Below are 23,092 nucleotides of genomic sequence, written 5' to 3' on the forward strand. Positions count from 1 at the left end.
TCTGTACCCACGCCATCAGCAGAAAGAGCAAGACTCCAGGAGCCTGTTAACTGGTGAGGAAAGGGCAGGTGACACAGCACCCACCCCTGGATGGCAATTCCACCTCATTCCAGAAAAACAGAAACTCCCACAGCAAATTCAGTATCAGCTCATGGAAGGTCCTTTCCCAGCCTGCAGCAGAGCTACCCTTCCCACCAGCTCCATGTCAAAGCAAAAAGTGGGCAAAAGACCTGCATAATTCTCCACCCTCAGCTCCCAGCACTGTTATTTTTATTTATTTTAAAATAAATGTGAGAGGGATGTCAGAGCTCTGAGCAGCACAGGGAGCCAAGTAGCTCAGAACCTTCTCCAGACTGAGACTACAGAAGGACAGGGAAGGACTGGATTTAAACTTACACATTCCAGTTTCATTCCTAAGGTGCTAAAAAATAGCAAAATAGAACAAATATACACAAAACCCCCCCCTTGCCTTTTCAATGGCATTTTGCTTCAAGGCTTCCTTGGATTTTTACTCAGTGGAATAAAGACAGCTGAAGTGAACAGAGTCCTTGGGAAGCAACACCTTGGGAATATGGTGCAATCTCAGGGCAGCACTGGCAGGACATTCCCCACCAGCCAAAGCAGCACTGCTTGTGCTGCCACCATGGGGAAAAGAAATGGACAAAGAGGAGGGGGAAGCTCTGCCAAAATCCTCCACGGGCAGGAAAGTAGCAAAGCTGTGAAGCTGAGATCTGATTTTCTCTGAAGCAACAGGATTAGTGACAGCCCACATTGCACTTCACTGGGGTCATGAGAACTGAAGGAACACAGCGCTGACTCAAAGCCAACTCCTGGATTCAGACGCTGTGCAGCTGCTCCTGGAATATTTTATCAAAGTTTCTATAACTCTGCTGAATTGTGAATTTTGGGGGGAGAACCAAACGTCTTTGGTAGCTCCAGAAAAACACATGCTGTGTGTATCACCTGCACAGCCCTACCAGGAACAAAAAGCAATGCACAGAAACCTATTTTTCACCACATTTGCTGAAACTTTGCCGGGTGAATGCGCAGAGCATTGGCTGCTTGGAAAACTCGCTGCTTTTCTTCCTCAAGATGCAGCTTTGTGGAGGTTTCTGAATATGTGGGCTTTTTTGTGCTGTTCAACTCTTGAAGTTATTCTGAGCTGAGCCTTTAGCACTCGGCCCTGTATCTACAGGGCAGACAGAGTGTCAGGACATGCAGGATGAGCTCCCTCACAGGCTTTCATGTGCCAGCCTTCCCACCTCAGGACAGGTTCATTCATCTTGCTCTTAAGAGTCCAGGTGGTTTTACTGAACCTGCAGCTATTAAATTTTCCCTTCTGAAGAGGCTCCTGAGCAGGATCCATCCCAACTCGAGCGTCGATGCTCTGGGGGCACAGCCCCGACGCTCTGCGCAGAGCGAGGAGGAAATGGAAATGCTGGAACAAGCACTTTGGCACAGCTTCTTGGCTGGGCTAAAGGTTTATTCCTGGGATGCTGCTTTCCTGCAGACTAAGGAAAATTAAATTTAGCACTTTGCAAATAAATAGGTTAGGGCTGAAAGGACACTATTTAGGAATTTACTGCACACAGCAGCCTCAGAGATTATAGATCCATCACCGTCTATTACCTTGCTAGTTACTGCTTCCACTCTGTCTATCTTCCCTGCTTACAGAGTGGTCCTTTCATCAGGTCTTTTTCTGTTCCAACTTGAAACTGTCATCACTCTAATGGAATTATATGAAAAAAAAAACAACTTTAGGCTGCAGTGACTGCCAAAAAGCCAAGGACAACTCCTGTGCTTCTCCAGGACAATGTGGTGAGATTCCTGCCTGACAGAGACATGCACAGATGTCTGACACCCCCTGAGCAGCACAGCAAGAGACAGCTGTTTACACGTGTGTCCAGAACCTCTGGGCTTCCCTGAAACTGTCAGCTGGGCCTTTTCAACACCCACCACACAGGAGGCTGCACGGGGACCAGCAAACTGACAGCTGATGGCAAGCCTTGCTGCAGATTCATCATAGCCACACGTGGCAGTCACCAAAGGCACCGACACAATTATAAACCCCACCTTGTGCTGCTCTCCACTCTCGACTTCAGAGAAAAATCATCTGCAGACAGCTCCCTCTCCAGGGTTGGATACATCCTGGAAATGCAAAGTGACAGCCAGCACATGGAACACTCCCCAGAGCCTTCCATTAAGACAGACAAACCCTTCGCTTAAAGGTTTAAATTTATGGCAGCTCCCCAGAACACAGCTGAGATGGAGCTGCTGTTATCAGCTACCTGCTTTAGCTGAAACAGATTAGGGAGAAATTAAAATTTTCAAGCCTCAGTTTGATATATTCCCTCCAAGATACAGGCAGACTGGTTTGTTTTCTTCTGGAAGCAAAAGATGCCATCAAAAGATAATCTTGGGAGCTACCAAAGCTGGAGGTCATCCTCAGCTCTCAAATTCCCTGCTTCCCCCACGATGTGATTTAGCTACAAATCCTTATAAGAAAGATTTGATATAAAATACTTTTCAGAACTTCTTCCTCAAAGGACATTCTCATGCAATTGGCAAAATAGAAAAGACATTAGATCCAAAAGCCTAAACCAGCTCTAAGTTACCTGCTCATAGCACTAACTCTCACATGGGGCAGCAGGAATGGTTTTTGTGTGGAGTTACAATGGTTCAGGGACTTGCCTATTTGAAGCAAATGTGAGAACAGGAGATGTTTTTCTACCATTTCCATGAATGTGAATGAAGGCAGCTGATACATTATCAAATCCTTAATATTATCCTTAATATTAAATTATTAGAGCTGCATCCATGTGAAGTATTAATTCCTGAAGTATACAGAAGGTAAAGAGCTGAGCTGCAAGCACTATTGCTCTATAGTGTCAGGTAGAAACCCACCAGAATCCCAGCAGTCAGTCCTTGCACAAAGCTCTCCAGGAGGATTTTCAGGTCACTGCTGCATTCTGTCACTGCTCCATGGACACAGCAATATTAATGGATTGACACTGCAGCACTGATGGGACGTGTTGTGACCTGGAGAGCCCACGTGGCACATCATGCTGAAGACTCTCCAATGCTGTAAAGTGCATCAAACTCTCAGGAAGTGCCACAACTCCATGCCTGATGTGCTTCCAACCCTCTCCAGCAGTAACTGCCCCCAAACAGTGGTAGGATGTCTCAGAGCAAAGTAGAAGGTACACTCACAGTAGTTCTTATTTTTGCTTTTCTACAAGTGGTTTCATAAAAATAAATACCTCAGTTTAGGTGAGGGTCTTGGGGAAAACCCAAGCACAGTCCAGACTGGGATCCCATGAAGGAGAGCTGCCTACAAAGCTCTTATCTTAAGCTGGCAAGCCAGTTTGAGAGAAAGCACATTAACTGGTTTATGCTGTGCCAACTTCATGGTTAAGAACCATGTAAGAATTGAGCTTTTAGGCTGTGAAGTGTGGAAGAAATACAAGGATGACAGAGGAATTGTATGGCTGTGAGATGCTGGCTCCTGTCTCACTCCTGATGAGTGTGACATCCCTTTGGCTGCCAAAGGGGACCTGTGACCATGACACCCCATTCCCTGCTTCTCACTAGTCCCTCACTCCATCCTTCCCCCTCACCTGCCAAACGTGGTGACAAAGAGCCAACCACCTCATCACCCAAACTGAATTTGGGCTGAACTCTTCCAACTGAAATGCTACACAAAGGCACAACACAGGCATTTATATTCACAACAAATAAAGGAGAAGACCTTTATTAGTCCAGACACACTTTCAGATGGAGGCAATAGATATTCCAGGGCCACACCAGCATGGGAATCTTTTGCCGTGTTTCCATACTTGTGAACAATTTTTATGCACACAAACCAACATCGTCTTCCCTCCCTGAAGGTCAGAACATCTTCTGCCCCAGCCAAGCACAGGTAGTAGCTGCAACTCCCAAAAGAAGAGATAAGCCCTAATTATATTTGTATTTAAACAACATGCTGCTTACTCAAGACAGAAGAGAAGCAGAGACTGCCACCCACTCCCACTGGTGCCTTTGTGCAGGCTGAGCTGTGCTGCCATGACCTGGACACTCACATGCTGCTGGGTGCTTTGCTGGATCTTACCAGCTGCACCTCAGAGCTGTTTTTCCTAGAGGTCTTCTCACAAACCTGCTCCTGGAACACACAGGGAAAAGGTGAAGGAGTGGTGCAAAAGCCATCTTGAATTCCCTGGGCAAGGCTGTCACTGCATGTCCTCTGCAACACCAACCAGCCCTCACAGCCTGCTGAAGAGAGGCTTTGGGGTGTTCATGGGGAATCACAAGTGGAGGAAAGGTCCCCAGGGATTGCTGAAGTCCCTGACACCATGTGTCACACAGGGATGGCACAGAAGACGATGCTGTGACAGTCTTGCTCTGGCTGAACGTGCTGCCTTGGAGCAACACCTGCACAGAGGTACAGAACATACCCAAGGCACAGGAACTGACCTGTCCCATCCTCGTGTCCAAGGACAACAGCAGAAACTGTGGAGCAGCCAGGGAAGACGGCTGAGATGCAGGGTAGCAGAAACTCCAGGCTTTTCCCCCACAAGAGGATAAAATCCTCCCGCAATTTCTGCTCCTTTTCATGTGCAGCTTTGAACAGAACCATATGCCAGCGACCAGCGAGTTGTGGCTTGCTGACACGGCTCTGCATGTTCTGCAGAATCACAAGAGAGCAGCCAGGGACAGTAACAAGCGTGCATCAAAAGCTGCTTTGCAAAACACCCGTTTCATGTGTGCTGCAGCGAGGCTTGGTATTCCCCCATCGCCCAGGCTCCAAGGCACTGCCTTCCCCATAAAGAGTGCTGATCACACAACCTCTAAGTAGAACATCTTTTCAAACTACCAGAGACTCGATTAAATAAATAAATAAACATTTTGGAAGGTATCTAATGCCAGCTGGAGGTGGTGGGCACCCACAGAAAAGGAAAAGAGCACCTGTGGTGCCCCAGGCCCCTCAGGATGCACCACGTGCCTGAGGGACAATTTCCTGCATTCATTGCTGTGCAAGAAAAAGCTGTCTGCCCTGGTTACATCTCCAAGCCATCCACATGCAGCTTCCCCAACACAGGACATTTTGAACAGCTTCTCAAACCCCTGTGAGTCCACAAATTGTAATATCCAGGTGAGAGGGACAGACAAAACCAGGAGGTTGACTGACCTAGAGCCACGTGGCGATTTAGTGGCAGAGATGGGAACAGGAATCCAGGAGGGGTTTTGCTTATGTTCCCTCTGCTTTATCCCCTTTTTTAACACTGTCTTCATCTCCCATTGCGTAAACACATTCCTGCCAGCCCACACAGTCCTTTGTAAGCTGTTCAAACACAGCAGCAGGCAGACACAGACATCCTCCTCTCCCGAGACCTCCCACAGGGACACCGGGCACAGCCAGCCACAAGAACGACTCTTCTTCAGCAAACTGCAGTCACGAGGGTGCTGGGGACATGGTGGTGGGGAGAGAAGAGGGAGAGGGTTTTATTAGAGCAGGTAAGGCAGCCAGGACCTGCTCTGCCTCCTCTGTGCTGGGCAGGGCTCTGCCCCATGACACAAGGATGGAGTCACAGGCTCCTGGTTGGGGCACAGGCATGACCTGCCCCGTGTCCACCCCATGTCCTTCCAGAGCCACACACGTTGCCACAGCCATCCTGGATGTGCACATCCAGCCTGGATACTTTGGTTTAATTAAATTCTCATCAGTGACCTGTGCTCGTTGATGGTGCACGTGACTCACCCCAGAAAGCACAGGCTGTCACTCCTGTTTCATTAAATAGGAGACGTTTCAATGAAGGGGATTTGAAGGGAGATAAATTGCAAACTTATTAAAAAATAGGTGCATTCCAGTAATTTTCTTACTTATTGTTATTGCAGAATCATTTAAGTTGGAAAAGACCTTTAAGATCATTGAGTCCAACTGTAAATCTAATCCTGCCAAGGCCACCAGAAGCCCAGGAAAGATGGTGAGATCCTTTTCAGCTGGGATGGCTGATGCCTGTCACAGCCTGGATGAGGCTATCAGCAGTTCTGACAGTGATGGGGGCTGAAGTCAGGTGAAGAATTTGTGTGGATAACTCGAAAGCTGCCTTTGCTCAGCAGCCTCCTCCTTTGCCAAAGGAAGTGCAGAGAGCAAGGCAGAGCTCATGCCAGCACAAGGAGGGTTCTGTGGGGAGGGAAACCTGGGAATGCTGCAGTGGCACTGCTGTGTCCTTGGGGAATGAAGGAGCAAAAGGAAGGGAAAGTGCAAAAGCAACTTGGTGGTCAGCAGCTGCTGACTGCAAAACAAATTGAATTGCAGAGACACAGCCTGAAGCTCAGATGGCATCTGAGAGCCAGCCTCGTGTTTCCTGTCCCAAAGCAGGCCTGCTTCTGTGAAGGGACAGGTTTTGTATCTGCCTCACCAGGTAACACATCAGTCACTCCAACAGAGAGGATGCACCCATGAGCAAGACAAACCTCTGAGCTCTCAGAAAGCCTCACCCATCCCATTCTCCTGCTAGTCAGGAAAGACTCTGTCACTGGAATAATGCCCCAATATCATCAATACTAATTACCTCTGTGCCTGGGTCTACCTTGGCAGACTCACAGGCATGGCAGGAAGGGGAGCAAGTGTTGCCAGCAGACTGGAAATGGCTACTGAGCCAGCCTGGCAGGTAACAGGGGAGGGAATTCCCCAGCCCAAAGGTGCTCTGTGCTCCCCACCAGCACCATCCATTTATTCTCAAACAGCCCAGAGACACTGGCAGGAGCATCATCCACCTTGTACAGGTGAGGAAGAGAGGCAGACAAAGCACATTCCCTTTGCTCAGTTAGAAGAAGGCTTCAGCCCAGCCTCTTCAGGCCTTTGCTCAGAAATTCTGCAGTCAAAAGGAAAACCTTCTGTTAGATTTTTCCAGTGAACTTGAGATGACTGGCTTCATTAAAAACAAAAGAAGAAAAAGCCCTAATGTGCACTAGGGAATAGGCAGTTGTTCAGGGAAGCATATGCAGTAAGAGAGAAACTGTGTAAGGAAGAAAAAAAAGCATGAAGAAGAGCAATTGGAAGATAGTAGCAAGAATTAAAGTTAGGTCCTAACACAAAACATTCTGCTACGATATCTGAAAGAAAATTACGTGTGGGAAGTTTAAACACAGGATTTGATGCTGTAACACCATAGATTGCTCAGCAGCTCCTTTTAGAGGCTGCTGATTAGTGCAGCCCAGGATGGGTGCTTGCTGACCCTTCCAGGAATCCCAGCAATCATCCAGCAGGAAGGCACCACGCTCGCACAGCGCCGGCCGGCGCCCCCGGGGCTGAGCTGAAATCAAGCCTCCAACAACCACACCAGCAAATTGAAAACAAAACATGAAAATTAAATAACTTGCAATTAGCAAGAATGAGGAGTTAAGAGAGGCCTACAGTCCCTAATCAGTCTCTTGCTGCCTGGCCTGCTCCACCGATGAGGCCCATTGTTAGTTTTGATTGTGTGTGCAAGTGTGCGAGGCGGCTGCTGGAAGAATAGCTCTCCATCCAAATTGTCATTTCCTTCTCCCCTCCAGACTCATCAAAGGTGAAGAGGAGGGGAGAAGATAGAGATACAAAAAGAAACAAACAGCTAGAACAGGCTTCTCCAAGCCACTCTGCGAGGTTTGAGGAGGAATAACTGAACCTGCAGGTATGCCAGGAATGTGGACTCAAGAACCACAGCTCTCAACAGTGCTGTCAGCTTCAAGATGAAACAAGAGCACTCAGGAGAATAAAAGTAATCCCTGCATTAAGCATCCTGCTTTTTCTGAGCTGTACATCATTTACCAGCATTCCCTGGCCAGACTGGCACTCAGACTGTGCTGGAATCTCAGCAGACCAGATTCTCTCTGCACGTTTAATCCACATGAGTTTTGCCTCCCCCTTTCAGCAAGCAGTTTGTCAACATCACTTTGTGTTTAAAAAACAGCCTCCAAGTTCTTTCTTGTCCAAACCAGCCTCACTTCCCTGCTGAAAAAAAGAGAATTAAACTCTTGCATCTTGTGCACACTGCTGCCCTGCTGTGTTTTGCACTCCTGGTCAATACAGAAGAGGACAGTGAGGTGCCCAAGCCATGGGGCAAGGAGGACTGGACAGTTCAAGGTCGTGTCTGTCCTTCCACCACACCCTTCTTCCATTCAATGGGAAGAAGTATCCCATATCCTTTTTACACCCTTATGCTCAGCCTCTGCACTCACAGTGATCTACATCAGAAGCAATTGTTCACTTTTCAGGTGGCCCTGAAGTTTGGTAGTCACAGTTCCCCTTACAGATCTGCAAACTAATTCTGCATTTAACTCCTTAAAGAGGTGTGCAAAGACAGCGTGGGCACACCAGCTTTGCACAGCTTTTTAATTCATCAGGTTGTAGAAAAGCTGCTAATTTTACTTCATTTTTTGGCTGTATTACCAATCCAACAGGACACCAATAAAGGTTTTATTTTGCAGCAAGAAGTGCCAGCCCTGGAGCAGGCCACATTCTCAAGCTATGTCAAGATGCTTCTGTTTTGTTTGCTGTCTGTTATCTAGGGTACTCTCTCTCAAGGAATACAGCTTATCAACCTGGGGATGCTCTTCAATGAGCTACTGCTGGTATTTGGGTTTTCATTTGATAATTTTGACAGAAAACAACAACATGGGTGAGACCTGGAATCAGAGAAAATTCTGTGCTCTACAAGACTAAGCACTGAGGATATAGAAAATATCTGTCTAAAGGCAGCCTTGTGGCCAGGATTATTTATGAGCTCAGACACATAACACCACTGTGACACTGGAAAGAGTTTGTCTGGTTTAACTTCCTTCCCAATCAATTTAGACCCAAATAATTTAGGTATGAATTATCAGGAAATCTGAGCACTCCTTTCTAAGCAGAGGAATCGACACCAGAAAGGTTGCAAACATTGGCAATTTCACAGGATCAGACTGATGACCTGCTTAGCCCAGGATCTCTTCTAAGTGACCAGCCCCACATTCACACTGCAACACTGGAAACAGTTTACCTGAAGCACTGAGAATAATCAAGAACTGATTGCTCCCTCTTCTTCACTCAAGTCTTTATTCCCATTTCCAGAGGATGGACTTGAATGTTGCCAAGTACAGAAGCAGCAAAATCATTTGTATACCCAAGCCAAAAAACAAGCAGCATGAAGGGGAATGTCTCTTCCTAACCTCTATGGTAAGGAGCTGCCTTTACACCTCCAAGCAGAGACCTCTGAATGTCCCTACTTAAGGTAAATGTACATATTTAATGTAATACTAAATATTATTATTTGTCCACAAAGATATCTTAACATTTCAGAAAATGCAGTGGCCTCCTGCTCTTAGTAGTTCCTTGAAGTCAAAGGGTCTATCAAATAAAAGGATTTCTACTCTTTTTCTTTTAAATTGATTGACTTCAAATGCTTTGGCTGGGACTATGTCCTTGGGCACACAGAAAGAAAAAAGCCTTCGATTTAATTTCTTTCCACTGTTTGTTCATTTGTACAAGTGTCTCCAAATCATCTCCTCTTCAAATTTGACCAGTCTTTCTGTTTACTGAAGGACTTTCTTCGTCTGAAACAATTGTCATTGCCTTTCTAAAGGCCTCATTTCCTTACTCCCATCCAGGACAAAGCCAGAGCCAAGGATAAACAGCACCATGTACACCTGGCCAGGAGTGACAGCCTGATCTGCCACCTCCTCATTCCGAGCTGGACAAGCTGATCCAGAGGCTCCCCAGCAATGTTTGTTTGTTTGAACAGGTATTTTTAATGGCTTGTTACAAAGGGAGTGGAGGCAGCTCCTGGATATCTGATGAGTGGGCTGGTCTAGGCACACCACTGAAGCATCACACAGAGCACAAAGTCTGTGCCACGGCTGGACACGTCTAATGGAGCAGCAACAGGAATGGAATACGAAACTGTCAAGTGCCCCAGGAGCTACAATGCATTACAGCCCACAAAAAAAATCATCAGAATCTAAACTCCTGGTGAGGAATCTGTAACAGCCTTGCCACAGCATTTAATTGAAACAATAAAAAGGAGCAAACAAAGCGGGGCAAGCCCTGAAGGCTGAGATGTGCCTTTCTGCCCACGCACTCACAGAGGGGCTGAAAATCACTGGGACATCCTTCAAGCTGATGAGCTCATCTGTTGCACCAATAGGGATCACAAATAAATACTGGTATGGTTTCATTGGAATTCAGTGCTCATTTATAGATGCAGTCATTGACATTCCCAGCACAGCACTGTGATTAACCCTTTCACAGGAGCTGTAATCCCAATTAATGCAAACTGCCTGGACACATACAGCAGGTAGATAATAAGCTCCACTATAGTAACAGCACACCTTGGCCAGGAAAACCAAGCACATCTTTCATCTTCATTTAGCTTTGAAGGGGTTACATTACAGGAGCTCCTATTGCATCCCTCACTTAAAATTAAATGCCACCAGCAGTGCTACTGAAATATGCTTTTAAAGTTTACAGCTGAACTACAGAAGCTTGTAAAGTGCCAAGGGACTTCTCTGGTTTAATTATATAGACCCTGTTCCATAAACTGCTCGAATAGAATAAATACAAATAGCATCCATGCTTTGTGACCTCTCTGGGTTAATGAAATGCACACAAACACCCACAGTCTGCTATGGCTCAGAAATTCCACAGCATAAACACACAACCCTGCTAGAAGCTGTAGTCAGGATTCAAGCCTTCATACATACATGAGAACCAGCTGCCTGGACTCAGCAAGGAAATAATTTGTTGTTTATATTCTACTACTATTCAAAGCTGCAGTCGGTGGGAATTGTGTGCAATTTATTGAACAGGGAGAAAGAGTCTGAAATTTTCTTGTTCATGTTGTAATTAGCAAATCTGCTCCTCTTGTCCAGAGAGAGGTGGTGAGATAAGAGAGGCTGAGGAATTCCAAGAATCAATAAATGACCTACCCCTGGCTCTAAGAAATGTGCAGAGAGAGAAATCTGTACTTTTGTATCCCCTCTCCTGCATATAAATTATTTATATTGCCATTTCACCAAGGAGAGTTTCCTTCTACTAAAGACAAGTTCCTGAGCTGCCATTTCTCATGCATGTGGCCAACACAGAATTTTCTCACATTTTCTTAACTTTCTCCAAGCGTGCCATCTCTCCTGTGGTAAAGAAAAAGCTGCAACTTGTACTGTCCAGCCATGGCATCCAACAGACCCCTCCAGGAGTCTGCTCAAGTTTCATTCATTAAATGTTTAACACTACAGGTGTGAGCACAGGTCTCTGGAGGTGTTAGAGCAGCACTGCACCATCTCAACAGAGAACTGTTTTCAGGATTCTATAGCAGCACCTTAAATCCAACAGAATTATTCCCTTCCCTGGGCACAGGGCTGTCTTTTCTTACTGCCCTGTGCCCCAGGTCAACCAGAACTCTCCTAAGGCCAAGCAATATGACTGTTTTGGGGATATTTTCTTAGTTTTACTAAAGTTTTACTAGGTGCTGTCTTATACATACCCTCACTTGCTTTACTTGTTGGGTTTTATTTGTTTTATTTTCTTTCCTGAGGCACTAAAATTGCAGAATGGGAAAATATTTGTCCTGTTATACAGAGAAAGAATCTTGCAGCCATCCACACGTGGCACACAGCTGTAGGTGTGCAGAAACAGAACTTCCCCACTTTCTGCTACAGAGTTCCCTCCTGTACTGAACACCTCCAAACCCCTTCATAAAGGAGATTTGCCCTAGGGAGGATCAGTGGGAGGCAGGTATAATTTTAAGTGCTGTTGTGTTTGCCACAGAGAAGAAAGTTTTCCTACTGACCTGTAAACTTGGGCTGCTGGCAGTTGAACCAACCTAAATAAAGACAGGACTTAACATCTTGGTGACTTCTAATGCCACACCTCAGCTCTCTAATGCATCTAATGCTTCCAGCTTCATCTGGAAGGCAACACAGCAGAAAAACAACCCCTCTGTCATGGTACAGCCTCACAGCCCACCCAGCCAGACCAGTAACAGCACCTGACAGACAGAAGACAGACTGTTATTGCTCCTTGTCTGTGCCGCTCACATAAATGGCACTTCACACACACCAGGATGAGTTGCTGCTCAAAAGGGATTCCAATTTACATAAAGACAAGATGATGACACGCAGACAAGCTAGAGGATGGTAAAAAGACATAGGGACATATATGTCATAGTGAAGTAATGATGAGCCTTGATGGTTACATAAGGTTTTATTACTGCGGCATATAACTGATAATATAAAAAGGTGAAGTGCCAGGCCAGATGCCTGAGGTTTTATGCATATATAGTCTCTTCTCTTTACTCCAGACTTTGATATAGAAGTGGGAGACCAGATGTCAAACCTCCTACCTTTTAACAGAAGAAAGGATCTTTACTTCCCTCACGAGGAACACTCTGCCACGTAGCAGGGGGCAGTGATTTTCCAGTCTAATCACCGAGAAAGAGCAAATACACCCTGACACGCTGAAAACCATGAACCCAAAGAAGCAGGTGCAGCCAGGGGTGCACAGACCTACCTTGAAAAGCAGGCAGTCCCCCTGGTGCTCGGCATAGATGGAGCTGAGCCTGTACTGGTTCTCCGTGGTGATGTCGATCTGGTACCCCGTGAGTGTGTAGCACACCTTGCGGAACTCCTGGATCTTGGTCTGGAAAACTTCTTTCAGGCGCTGGTTCTTCAGTTCTGCACTTTCCACTTGCTTCTTCAGCTCTGGGTAAGGGAAGAAAATGGGTACTTTCTTATATGTCACCGGCACAGAGCCCTTGTGCTGTATTTATGGTGCTAGCCAAACTGAGTGAATTGAAAAGGTTAATTAAAAAGTGAATTAAGCAGGCAGAGTAAAGAAACAAGCAATCTGGATGCCTCTCCTCCTGGCCCCAGCAGACCAAAAGATAATAAAAACTGGGGAGTAAGGAAAACAGACATGTCTTGGTAGGATGGATTTTTCTTTTGCTCATCCAGTCTTTTAACAACATACTAAAAAAATTCAAAGCTACAGCATCCGTTTCCCCACATGCACACGACTTGTTTTCTACACAGAACCCAAGAGAAGGGTGCTCCTCTACACAAAGCAATAGAGTGGGAAAATGGTCCAAAATACCTCCCTATGGTTGCACCAGGAGGAAGCTGCCTGCAAGGGAAATCTCCTCCAATGGAGAAGATTTGAGGCAGGTGCTTTGATCTCAAATTGACACAGTCAAGTTTTGGGAAGGGGCTTTTATTGTGATAAAAAGCCTGGAGAGCTCCTCTGCCTCTTTGCATTTACTACCTTAACTGGACTAGTCCCTATCAGAGAGGTCCTGGGAGACTGCCTGCCACTCACCCTGTGTTTTATTGCTACAAAGGGAGCTGCCAGTACCGTGAATCCTTCAAGAGGATACACAGCAATTACCATGAATCTTTCACCCAAGGTGCCTTCTGAGTAATTAAACCTCGATTTATCATCCCATTAATTACAGAGATTGGCTTTACTTTAATATACACTAGAGATGTCTCCCAAGTCAGACTGTTTTATCAACACTGCAGTCCAGGGTTAGGAAAAATCCTGAGACTCTTTCTAACAGCAAACAAATAGACTTCCCCAGTCAAATACCTCTTTATCATTCTGAAGTTTAAGGCTTGGTGCTGTGATCAGAGACATAACTGCAGCATTTGTAGCCCATAATGTCTTTAGTTTAGCTAGTTCAGGTCCAGCAGCAGGACAGCAGGAACTTCACAGCAAGGTGACTGCTGGAATATGAGGAATGTTTTTGGCTGGGTTTATAGAGCCCATACTAAAACATTATCACTTCCCAAGTGAGCTGGAAATTTTTTTTTGCTTGAGTACTTGCTGGGAAGTGTTTGCATTGGCCTCCCAGGCACAGTGCAGGGAGGATGTGGGATGAAAACTGCAAGGCCATGGACTCAGCAGCAACATTCACCTCTGAGCAGCTGCAGGCACACCAGGAGAATGCCAGTCACCTCTCATCTCCTGCACTGCCTTGGTTAGGCACAGTGGGGGGAACAAAAGGATAATTCAATGTGTTAAGTTAAAATGCCTTAAATGCCACTGAAGATGCCCCTGCTCAGAAGTACTTTGGCCTTAGTCCAACTCAGTTTAATCCCCAGGCAAGGACAGGAACTCTTTAATGGTTAAAGAGAACAACATGTCCCTTTACTTCTGAGTGAGAGCATCCACACAAGGAGAGTTAACACTGGCCAGCTCCTTACCTCCAGCTAACCCAGATCCACCTTCCTGAGCAGCTTCTGGTGGTGATGCACAAGCAATGATTGCCTTTACCCTGAGCATCCCCCAGCTGCACCTTGCTTTATGAAGGGAGCAAACCAGTCATGGGGAGTATCACCAGTTGGTTCATTAAAAACCTGCTATACAGGGAACCTCCCAGTTGTAGGGGGATGTAAAGTAAGTAGAGAATGTCCAAACCACCCTTAATGGCACAAAGGGTTGTGTCTTACACACAGTCCCTTCTCATGAGCTCAAAAAGGCTCTTTTCTGACCACCCACCTTCCCACTCACAGCAACTTATCAATGTGTGATTGACTCAACCCTTCTCTGGATTATTACAACCCTTTCCCCATCATCTCAGCTGTGACTGATCTTCAATTAGTCAAGTAATCATCCTCTGAAATTGGGAGGTTAATGGGTGGCTCTGACCTGGACATTCTCAGTTTTCATTCAGCTATGCAACTGTTAAGGACAAAATCCTATATATGAAAGTAAAAATTCAGTGACCACACTGCAGTGGTAAATAACATTTCGTCACTGTCAGACACAGCCCTGCCTTTAATATATTGCCCATGTCCAATAGCAATATTTTTTTTCCCTAATAAATGCAGCCTAGCCTTGGAAAAGTAAATCTGCCTCTTCCTGCTGCATCTCAGAGGTTGCCTTTCCCAACTTTTATAACCTTGGAGGTGGATGGCACCCTAATTCATTAACTCCTTGAACAGCTTTCGTTATTCATGAAGAGTTAGTGCCTTTTCCACTGTTTTGTCTCTCGGACTTGGTCCTGTCAGGGGCCACCAGGAGCATCCTCACCCCCACCCAACAGTGCTGGCCCAGTTAAACAACCCTCTGACTCTGCAAGAGCAACTGAGTGATGGCAACTGCTTCCCTCCACTACCCTCAGGGTGAGAAAGGAAAAACTTTGACTACAATCTCTCTTTCATGCAAGAAATCTGGGGCTTTCCAGTGCAACTGAAGTACCAGGGAGCCTTCACCCCCGGCTGCCCTTGTCGCCTCCCTGCTGCTCCTCCTGGCCCTCTTTCCAGAGCCTGCGGCAGTGTTGGTGTCCTGGCTGGAGGAATTCATCTGCATGAAAAACTCATCTGCTCCTCAGAGATGTCTTGTGTCAGCCACTGGCACAAGGTGCTGAGCTCGGGAACTGCTAATGGAGATGCAGCTGAATGTGCCAGGGGTGGGACAAAGCCTTGTCATCCCCTCCTGACTCCCTCAGCAATTGCCCAACAGGGAATCTGGAGCTTAGGGACAGGAATAAAACCCAAGCAGGCACAGGGACACGATAGGAACGCCTGATTTGCAGCTGCCCCCAGTGAAAGGTCCATTGAACCCTGACTGTAAAACAGAGATTGCTCTTCCTTTACGCCCAATTAAGCCGAAGTCCTCAGCAGCTCAGCCACAGCTGCTGGTGCCTCCCTCCTGCAGTGTTTATCCCCTGGGAACAATTCAACCCGGGGCTATTCCTGGTTTAACTCAGGACAGCACAGCACTGGGACTGCTCCCCAGCTTTCCACTGAGGGATCTGCTGACACAACCAAGAAAGCACACCATGATCCATGGAAGAGTAACTTCAGAGGTAAACTGAGACCTGAGAGAAGTCAGAAGGGATCCCACTGCTGGGACAAAGCTGTTCAAGATGTCCTAGGATATCATTCATACCTTTCCAGCATAGTTCTGCAGGTTCTGTGTCATACCAGCCAGCCCAGGCCAACATCTCAGCCACCTTGGGGTGTCTAAAATGGCAAAGAATGTCTATTTTTAGGGTGCCTACAGAGCCTCTCTGCACCATGGATCTGTCCAAGTACAGACCTGGCACCACAGAGTCCCTGCACCCAGCCAGCAGGACAGCAGCACGTGCATGGATCTGGGGACAGTAATTAATCTTTCTAATATATCCCCCATCAAGTGAAGATGTTCAGCTAAAAGGCAGCTCATTGTTTGCTCTGAATCTGAATTCAAAGCTGTGGAAACGCTAATTCTTAAGCCTCACCTAATACCGCTAATTCCCGCCAAATTTCTAGCACAGTCAGGAAAAACTGATTTACAAGTCATCACTTGCACAGAGTACAACTCAGCTGTTTGAGAACAGTGCTTAAGGCACAGCCACAGAGGCCATGGAACAGAGGGAGATCCTTTTGGGATGATGGCTCAGGTGCAGTGGCAGAGCTGGGCTCCAGTGACAGCACTGATGTGTCCACCCCTTTATCTACCACCTACAGAAAACTGAACATCTTCATCCACTCAGATCTTTCCCAATGTTTGGAGAATTAGATTTAATTACATCTTTAAAAGACAGCATTTGAAAACTAGAATCTCTGAATTTAGAGAACCTCTTGGAGTTCCTGCATTTGACTTTGTTCCACTTGCACAACATAAGTGAGAGAAGTTGCAGAGGCCATGGATGGGGAAAATCACACCAAAAACACCCTTCATCCCAAAGAAGGGATGCCAAAGCATCTCCAAGTTTATGAAACAAATAAGAACTGAGAAAATAAGCATGAGGTTGTGCAGGCCATGCCTTGGCTGGGGGTAACAACTGGCCTGATTAAAAAAAAATAAAATAAAATAGAACAGAGGGAACAGGAAAATATATAGAAATACTGTCCCATCTCCTTTGTATTCAGACTGAGAATATGTACGAAAAGTTGCGGGTCCTGAAGAGCTTGATGTGGAAAAAATATCATCACTGAAATAAAAAATCATTAATCTGTTAGAAAATTAATATTGCCAAGTGATTAATTCCTCCTAATGATACTCCTTCTTGAAACACCTTGTATTTTCACACACTTACACTGACTTTAATGAATAATTCAAACTATTTTGGATAAATAAATAAAATATGAGTTGGGCTTTTTTGGTCTCATATTGGAAATGTCACTGCTTTTTATTCCATTGCTTTGAGACTCCTTACATCTGAAACTGTTCAGAGCAGCCTGGAAATACCACAGCTCTGGCTCTTGCTCCAAGTTCAGCCAGGTCAATCAATAACAATTGCAGTCTGTACACCAAAGAAAACCAAATTCACACTTAGCCTTTTCCTCAGGGAAAGAGGAGGAAACAATGTGACTCTGAGCATGCCAAAAGTGGCATGAAATTCAATGTATCACTACTCTTTTCCAGGAAAATACAAATTTGTTCTGCCCATCCTCAAAGATGCCACAAGCTATGTAGCTGCATTAATTCAGCTGCAATCCTAGCTAACATATCTCTCTCTCAGAAAGGCCTGCAGTCCTTCCTAACTCTCCATTAAAGGTTACTTTCCTTCAGTGACACGTTTGGGGGTCACTCACTCCAACACACACAGGATAAAGAATTTACACATCAATTCCTGTCCCTGCTGACCCTGCCAGGGTGCCTCAAGACAGACACCACCCAACAGTGCTCTGCACTGCATTGTCACCAACCCTGCTTCACTTAAACAAGAGATGGCTTAAATTTTCTTTCCAGCTTACAGAAGGGATGCCAGAACCACCTTGTTCACACAAGGTCCACAATGGGAAGAGGAAACACTTTCCTCAGTTCCAAGCAGCAAGACACGATTACCTTTATTCTCCTCCATCTGCAGGAGCTGCTGCCATGCAGTGGCACCCCTTAATCACCCCCCTGCACCCCAAACTGCTTTGAATTAATCCATCCACTGCAGGTCTGTCCTTCCCATCTTTCTCTCTGGGACCCTCCCAGTCATTCCCCTGCTCAAACCCCGAGCTGAAATTTTCTTTGCCAGCCTCAGTTTATGAGGAGCAGCAAAGTCTGAAAAGAGTTCTGCGATATTCTGTGAAGGGCACAACATAAAAATAAATTGTATCGTGTTAAATAAAGGCTAATAGGAGAAGAGCTGAACATTTTCTGATGTAGGCAAGTTTACAACCATTGCTTTTGAGAAATAAAATTCGCTTTGCTAGATTTTATAGGCGTGTTTTATGCCCTGGGGGAGTGGGACCACACAGCCCCACACCACCCCTCCTCGACCTTACAGTCTGGCAGCCTCACACTGCTCTCTGCAAAACTTGAAATTTGTGACATTACAGCCATGAATTATAACTTTTCTTGAAGGTAAAAACAGTTTTATATTCAACAGACCACACTGGCTGTTCAATTTGAAACCTAAGTGGTATTTATTTGATCAGTCAACATTGGTTTATTTTTAAACCGTGTATGTACCATATGGTCCAACGCACTGCCCAGCCCCCTTTCAGCCACCAGCTTGCCCTTCCAGCAGCTCTGGGGAGAGTTTTCAAAGGCAGCACAGCACAAATAAAGGTCTCCACCACCATGACCAGCTGCAGCTCTTGCACTGCCCGAGAACTCTCCACTAAAAAAAAACAACTTTCCCAGATGTTTCCCTTCACTGAAGATGGTTGGCTGAAGCCCCATTTCAGACAACCCATGTACCTTTACAAAGGCACCTCTTCTTGGAAAGAAGTCCATAATTAATTATCCTCTGATAACTTGCAGAAAGCAGCTGAGGACACTGGAAGGGCAAGGTGAGAGCAGCAGGACACTGAGGACCAAAGAGAGGAAGCCGTGGAGAAGCATGAACTCTCTCTTGCAGTACCTACACACACACAGAACATGGGGCAGGATCAAGTAAAGGGTGATTTTCTTTTCTCCCTTTTGCTAAGGCCCAGATTACAACACCAAATTGCAAAACTCAAGCACACCTGAAGTTGGCTAGTGAACCACCACTGAGCAAAAGGCTCTCTCAGGGCATCCCAGTCTGGGCACTGCTTGGAGCTTTCTCTGTCCTTCTTCTCCTTGGTGGCAGTTTTGGAGTGGGGGCAGGCAGAAAACAATTGGGCTTTTGGAAGCTCAGCTCAGTTCCTCAGGCACCCCTACAGCTGTTCTCAGTGGAGGCAGCACGGTGGTGTGTGAAGAGACCCTGGGTACCACTAACATCTGTGGCTGTAATGATGTGAGCAGCCTGCTTGTAGGACACAGAACTCAGTGGGGGCAGCAACACACACCCCAGACACAGGAGTAATTAACCAAAGGAGAAGTATTTATTGCCCAAGATGGACTTCATCTATTAGCATGACATGGCAAAAACAGTTTGGAAATGAGGGTGGTCACACTGGTCATAAATCGTGACCCAAGCAGGAAGACATCTCCCTCCACCTCCCAAACCATGATTAAATTCTGCCAGCCACATTTCCCTTCCATATGGCAATTACAGCCCAACAGCTCTTCTCAGAACAAAGTGATGTCAGCCAGAGCTGCAGCAAGTCATTAACTTCGGATGCAAATACAGCCTCACCTTAAAAACACAAATACACTGTGTCGCTTCAGTTTACAGCAAAGTACTTCTGCTTCTAGAACTAGCCAGCAAATCTCAGGCATAAGTCTTCCAGACTATATGTTTTCCAGGTAATCTATTTTGGAGTTAAAAAAAAAAGTCAGTGGGACTTTTCATGGGCTGTAGTTCAGGGAAGTCAGGTAGCAAAAAACAGGGGCATAACTTGTACCACTTGTCAGATGAAGGAAAATCACTTCTCCACTAAGTTGCTTCCAAGAAAAAGAGTGCCTTGAAACCACTCAAGTGTCTAATGAAAAGATTAATCCTAAGAACTATATAATTAACATATATAATATGCATTGTTAATTAGACAGGGTGGTCTGCAGAAGCATCTAATAGATTCATTTATCCTCTGCCTATCACCTCCCCTGCACTCTGCCCATTATTTTGTTTCCACTGGCACATCACTGCTCTCTGTACTACCCCAAAACACTGGAAGCATTTAAACCTCTGAAAAAGCACCCAACATCTGCTATTAAACCAAATGAGAAAAACAACTCCAGAAATAGCGATTTGTTCTCTCTCACAGTGAAGACTTTTTGCAGGAGCTTTAGTAATTCACAGCACAGGGTGGACAATATTCAATCATGCATTAGAGAGTGCTTCACAGTCTATTAGCTGATGATGCTCACACCAAAGCTGTGAACGGGAGATTTCCACCGCTGGCAGGAGATGATTTCAAGCCTTCCCAGGAGCAAAGCCATTCTGCTCTTACTCATGGAACTTTTTATAGTCAAATTCAGGTGCTGAGACTCATGGAAATGCTATTTTGACTCAGTGGTAGTGTCCAGGATACAGTTTCTTGTCTCCCTCTGTTCTCTGCACCACAAAGGCTGTGCTCACATCACACAAAGTTTGTAGCTTTGCAGGCAGACAGTCAAAATACAGAACTAACAAATGCCTCACGAGGTTCCTCCCATGTCTAAAGTCCCTATCAAATAACTCTGTGATGCAAGACAGACGCAGGGCATCATACAGGTACCCTTTAGTTCTGATTTGGGATGCACAGACCAAACTCTCAACCCTGCAGACTCCCTGACTGGGAGCATGGCTGTCAACAAGCCCTTCTGCCCATATAAAGACTTCTCACCGTCATTCTAACCTGATTCCCATCTCCAGAACTCCGTTTTTGTGACACTGTACCCTGCCCCGTGGGGTGGCTCAGAAAGGTCAGCCAATGGCCCCATGGGCACTGAGCACAGCCTGCAGGGCACAGCCAGGAAAATGCACAGGCTGCAGCCAGCTGGGAGAACACAATGGCCCTGCAACAGAGAAAGGCAAGGCTCTGCAGCATGCCACATTTCTTGTGTTTTTAATGGCAGAAGATTGTGGAGTTTGTTTTAGGGCTTTTGTTCCAAAGGAAATTAAGCTCTAAAAAGCCTCCACTTGCTCCTTCTATTCAGTCCTTTTTTCCTCCCCAGTTTATCCCCTGAATAGTGTTTTGAAGTATTGGCACTGTAAATGTATTGCTCCTGGCATGAAAGCTCTCTCGATGCCAACTAGTCAAACCTTTCCCAAACCCTTCTCCCTGCTCTTTGTGCTCCTGCAGCAGGACCCAAAGGCACTCTGCTCGAGAATCACATCAGATGTTTCCTCTGAGCACTCTTCTGAGTGCCCCAGACCTCCTCCCACAGGATAGCAGGTTCTGCCCTGTTTTTATTGGCATATTTTTCATGTTCTACTTCATTGTCTGGTGTCCACTTTATGAAAACAATCCTTTAAAGATGCTCATGTTGGAACGGAGCGCTGGTTCAGCGTGGAGCAGCAGCAGAGCAAGAGGGGGAAAAGGACTTTCAAACAACAGAACTGCAGGACTGTGACACAGATGTAAAGACAAGCAAACTTATTTCCCTGGAGCATGAAAGATGTTTGGAAACAGAGCCATCTCCTGGATAACCAGGCTTTCAATCATGTTATTCCAGTCTCTATTTCCATTGCAGGAGTCTGAGACCTCAGTATGAACAAGGGAGGGTTATTTCCCTTAACCCTGTGCTGGTACTTTGGGCCAAGAGGTAAAGGCTTGATGTCTCCAAGCAATGTCCACAAACCATGCCAAGGCTGGAGGACACCAAAATCATCTCTGGGCAGGGAGACAGGAAAGGTAACATCTGTCTCAGCCCAAATGCCAAGTCTTCTCTCCTGATCCTGAATTATTCATCACGTGCTAACTTCCAAGCCAGTATAGTTTTCAATTTTTAAATATTTAATAATTGGGTATTAAATATTCATGCAATTTTATTAGAAATTTTGGAAGATGGGCACTAGGGCTCTAATTGTAAAGTTCATCATTAGGGCCGACTGCCTACTGAGAGAGACCTTCTGGCTACCTAGAAAGAGAAGAAGAACAGAAAAGCTAAAATAAGTATTTATGGACCTCTCTGCCTCTAGATTGCAAAAGAGCAGAGACACTTATGCCATTTGTTTTCAAAAATGCATCACCTCTTTATGAAAAAGCTGAGAAACCTACACTGGGAACATGCTAGTCAGCTGCAGACTAAAGAGTTTCTAAGAGTTTAATTTCAGTGCCACAGAGAAAGATGTCCACCTCAGACAGCTGCAGTGGATCTGGCTGGTAAACAGAGCCTCAGATTACAAGAAAAATATGCAGTAAGTCTTGGTTAGGATTCAGGACAGAGGAAGGGACAGTTCAGCTCAATACAGCCCTAGAAGGACACAGATTCCTCCCTCTTTCTGATGCCTACTCAGAGACATGGTCTCCCCTGAGCTGGTCTAATAACTTGGATTCATTAATTTTCCATGGCTGTTTCTCTTGATGTAGTTCCTGCAGACCATGTTTTCCTCCTTTTTAGCAGATGACATGTCTTTAACCCTGATTCCTGCTGAGAGCGAGCCCATGTTCCTGTCCCTCTGTATTATGAGCACACATTCCCCACTGGGATGGAAATTGTATGGTTTACACAAAAGATAACACAAAAGGCCTGGAATTATATGCAAATGAATGGATCCATTCCTCACTTCTTACCATCAAAAGTCTGACTTTCCAGCAACTGCATGAGGTGATTTCTGCACCAGCTTACAAACAAAGGGCATCTCTGTGTTATTAACATCTCACTGTGGCAAGCAGTTTGTCACCTTTCACAAGAATTATCTGAAAAGACACCAGCAATTATTCCCAAGGAGATTACTGGGTGGCTATGAATCCAGCAAAGCAGCTGGAAGCTCAAGAGACACAATATTCACCAGGAAAATTGCTTTCTCAAGTCAAGAGAACATGGAACAGATTAAAAAATGAACTAATTGGAAACAAACACAAAAGTAGAGGCAAAGTCATGCTTGTTCCCTTCAGTTTTGTTCATCCCTATACCAGCATTAGGAACACACCTTCAAAAGAAAGCTAAAAGCTCTTGATTATGACACGAGAAAACAGCACATTAACTCTGCAGACTTATCCTGGGAAGAAGCTTGGTATTTACAATAGAAGTCCCAGAGGAAGAATGACTCCAGCACCAGTTCCAGCTGCAGAAATCCAGCTGATTTCTAGGTCTTGTATATTTGGGTTTTCCAAGAATTTGAGACACCAAGGACTGGACAAA

General features: G+C 45.6%; 1 protein-coding gene across 4 annotated transcripts in view; it reads right to left on the reverse strand.

Annotated features, from left to right (window-relative positions):
* MAD1L1 (mitotic arrest deficient 1 like 1) overlaps nucleotides 1-23,092 on the reverse strand; it is a 346,255-nt gene that overhangs the window by 77,821 nt on the left and 245,342 nt on the right. For all 4 annotated transcript variants that reach the window (XM_015643261.1, XM_015643258.1, XM_015643260.3 and 1 more), the window contains one exon: nucleotides 12,524-12,714. In XM_015643261.1, the coding sequence (XP_015498747.1) occupies nucleotides 12,524-12,714 (191 nt within the window). The remainder of the gene's footprint in view (nucleotides 1-12,523; nucleotides 12,715-23,092) is intronic.

The sequence above is a fragment of the Parus major genome, chromosome 14, assembly GCF_001522545.3.
Source record: "Parus major isolate Abel chromosome 14, Parus_major1.1, whole genome shotgun sequence".
NCBI lineage: Eukaryota > Metazoa > Chordata > Aves > Passeriformes > Paridae > Parus > Parus major.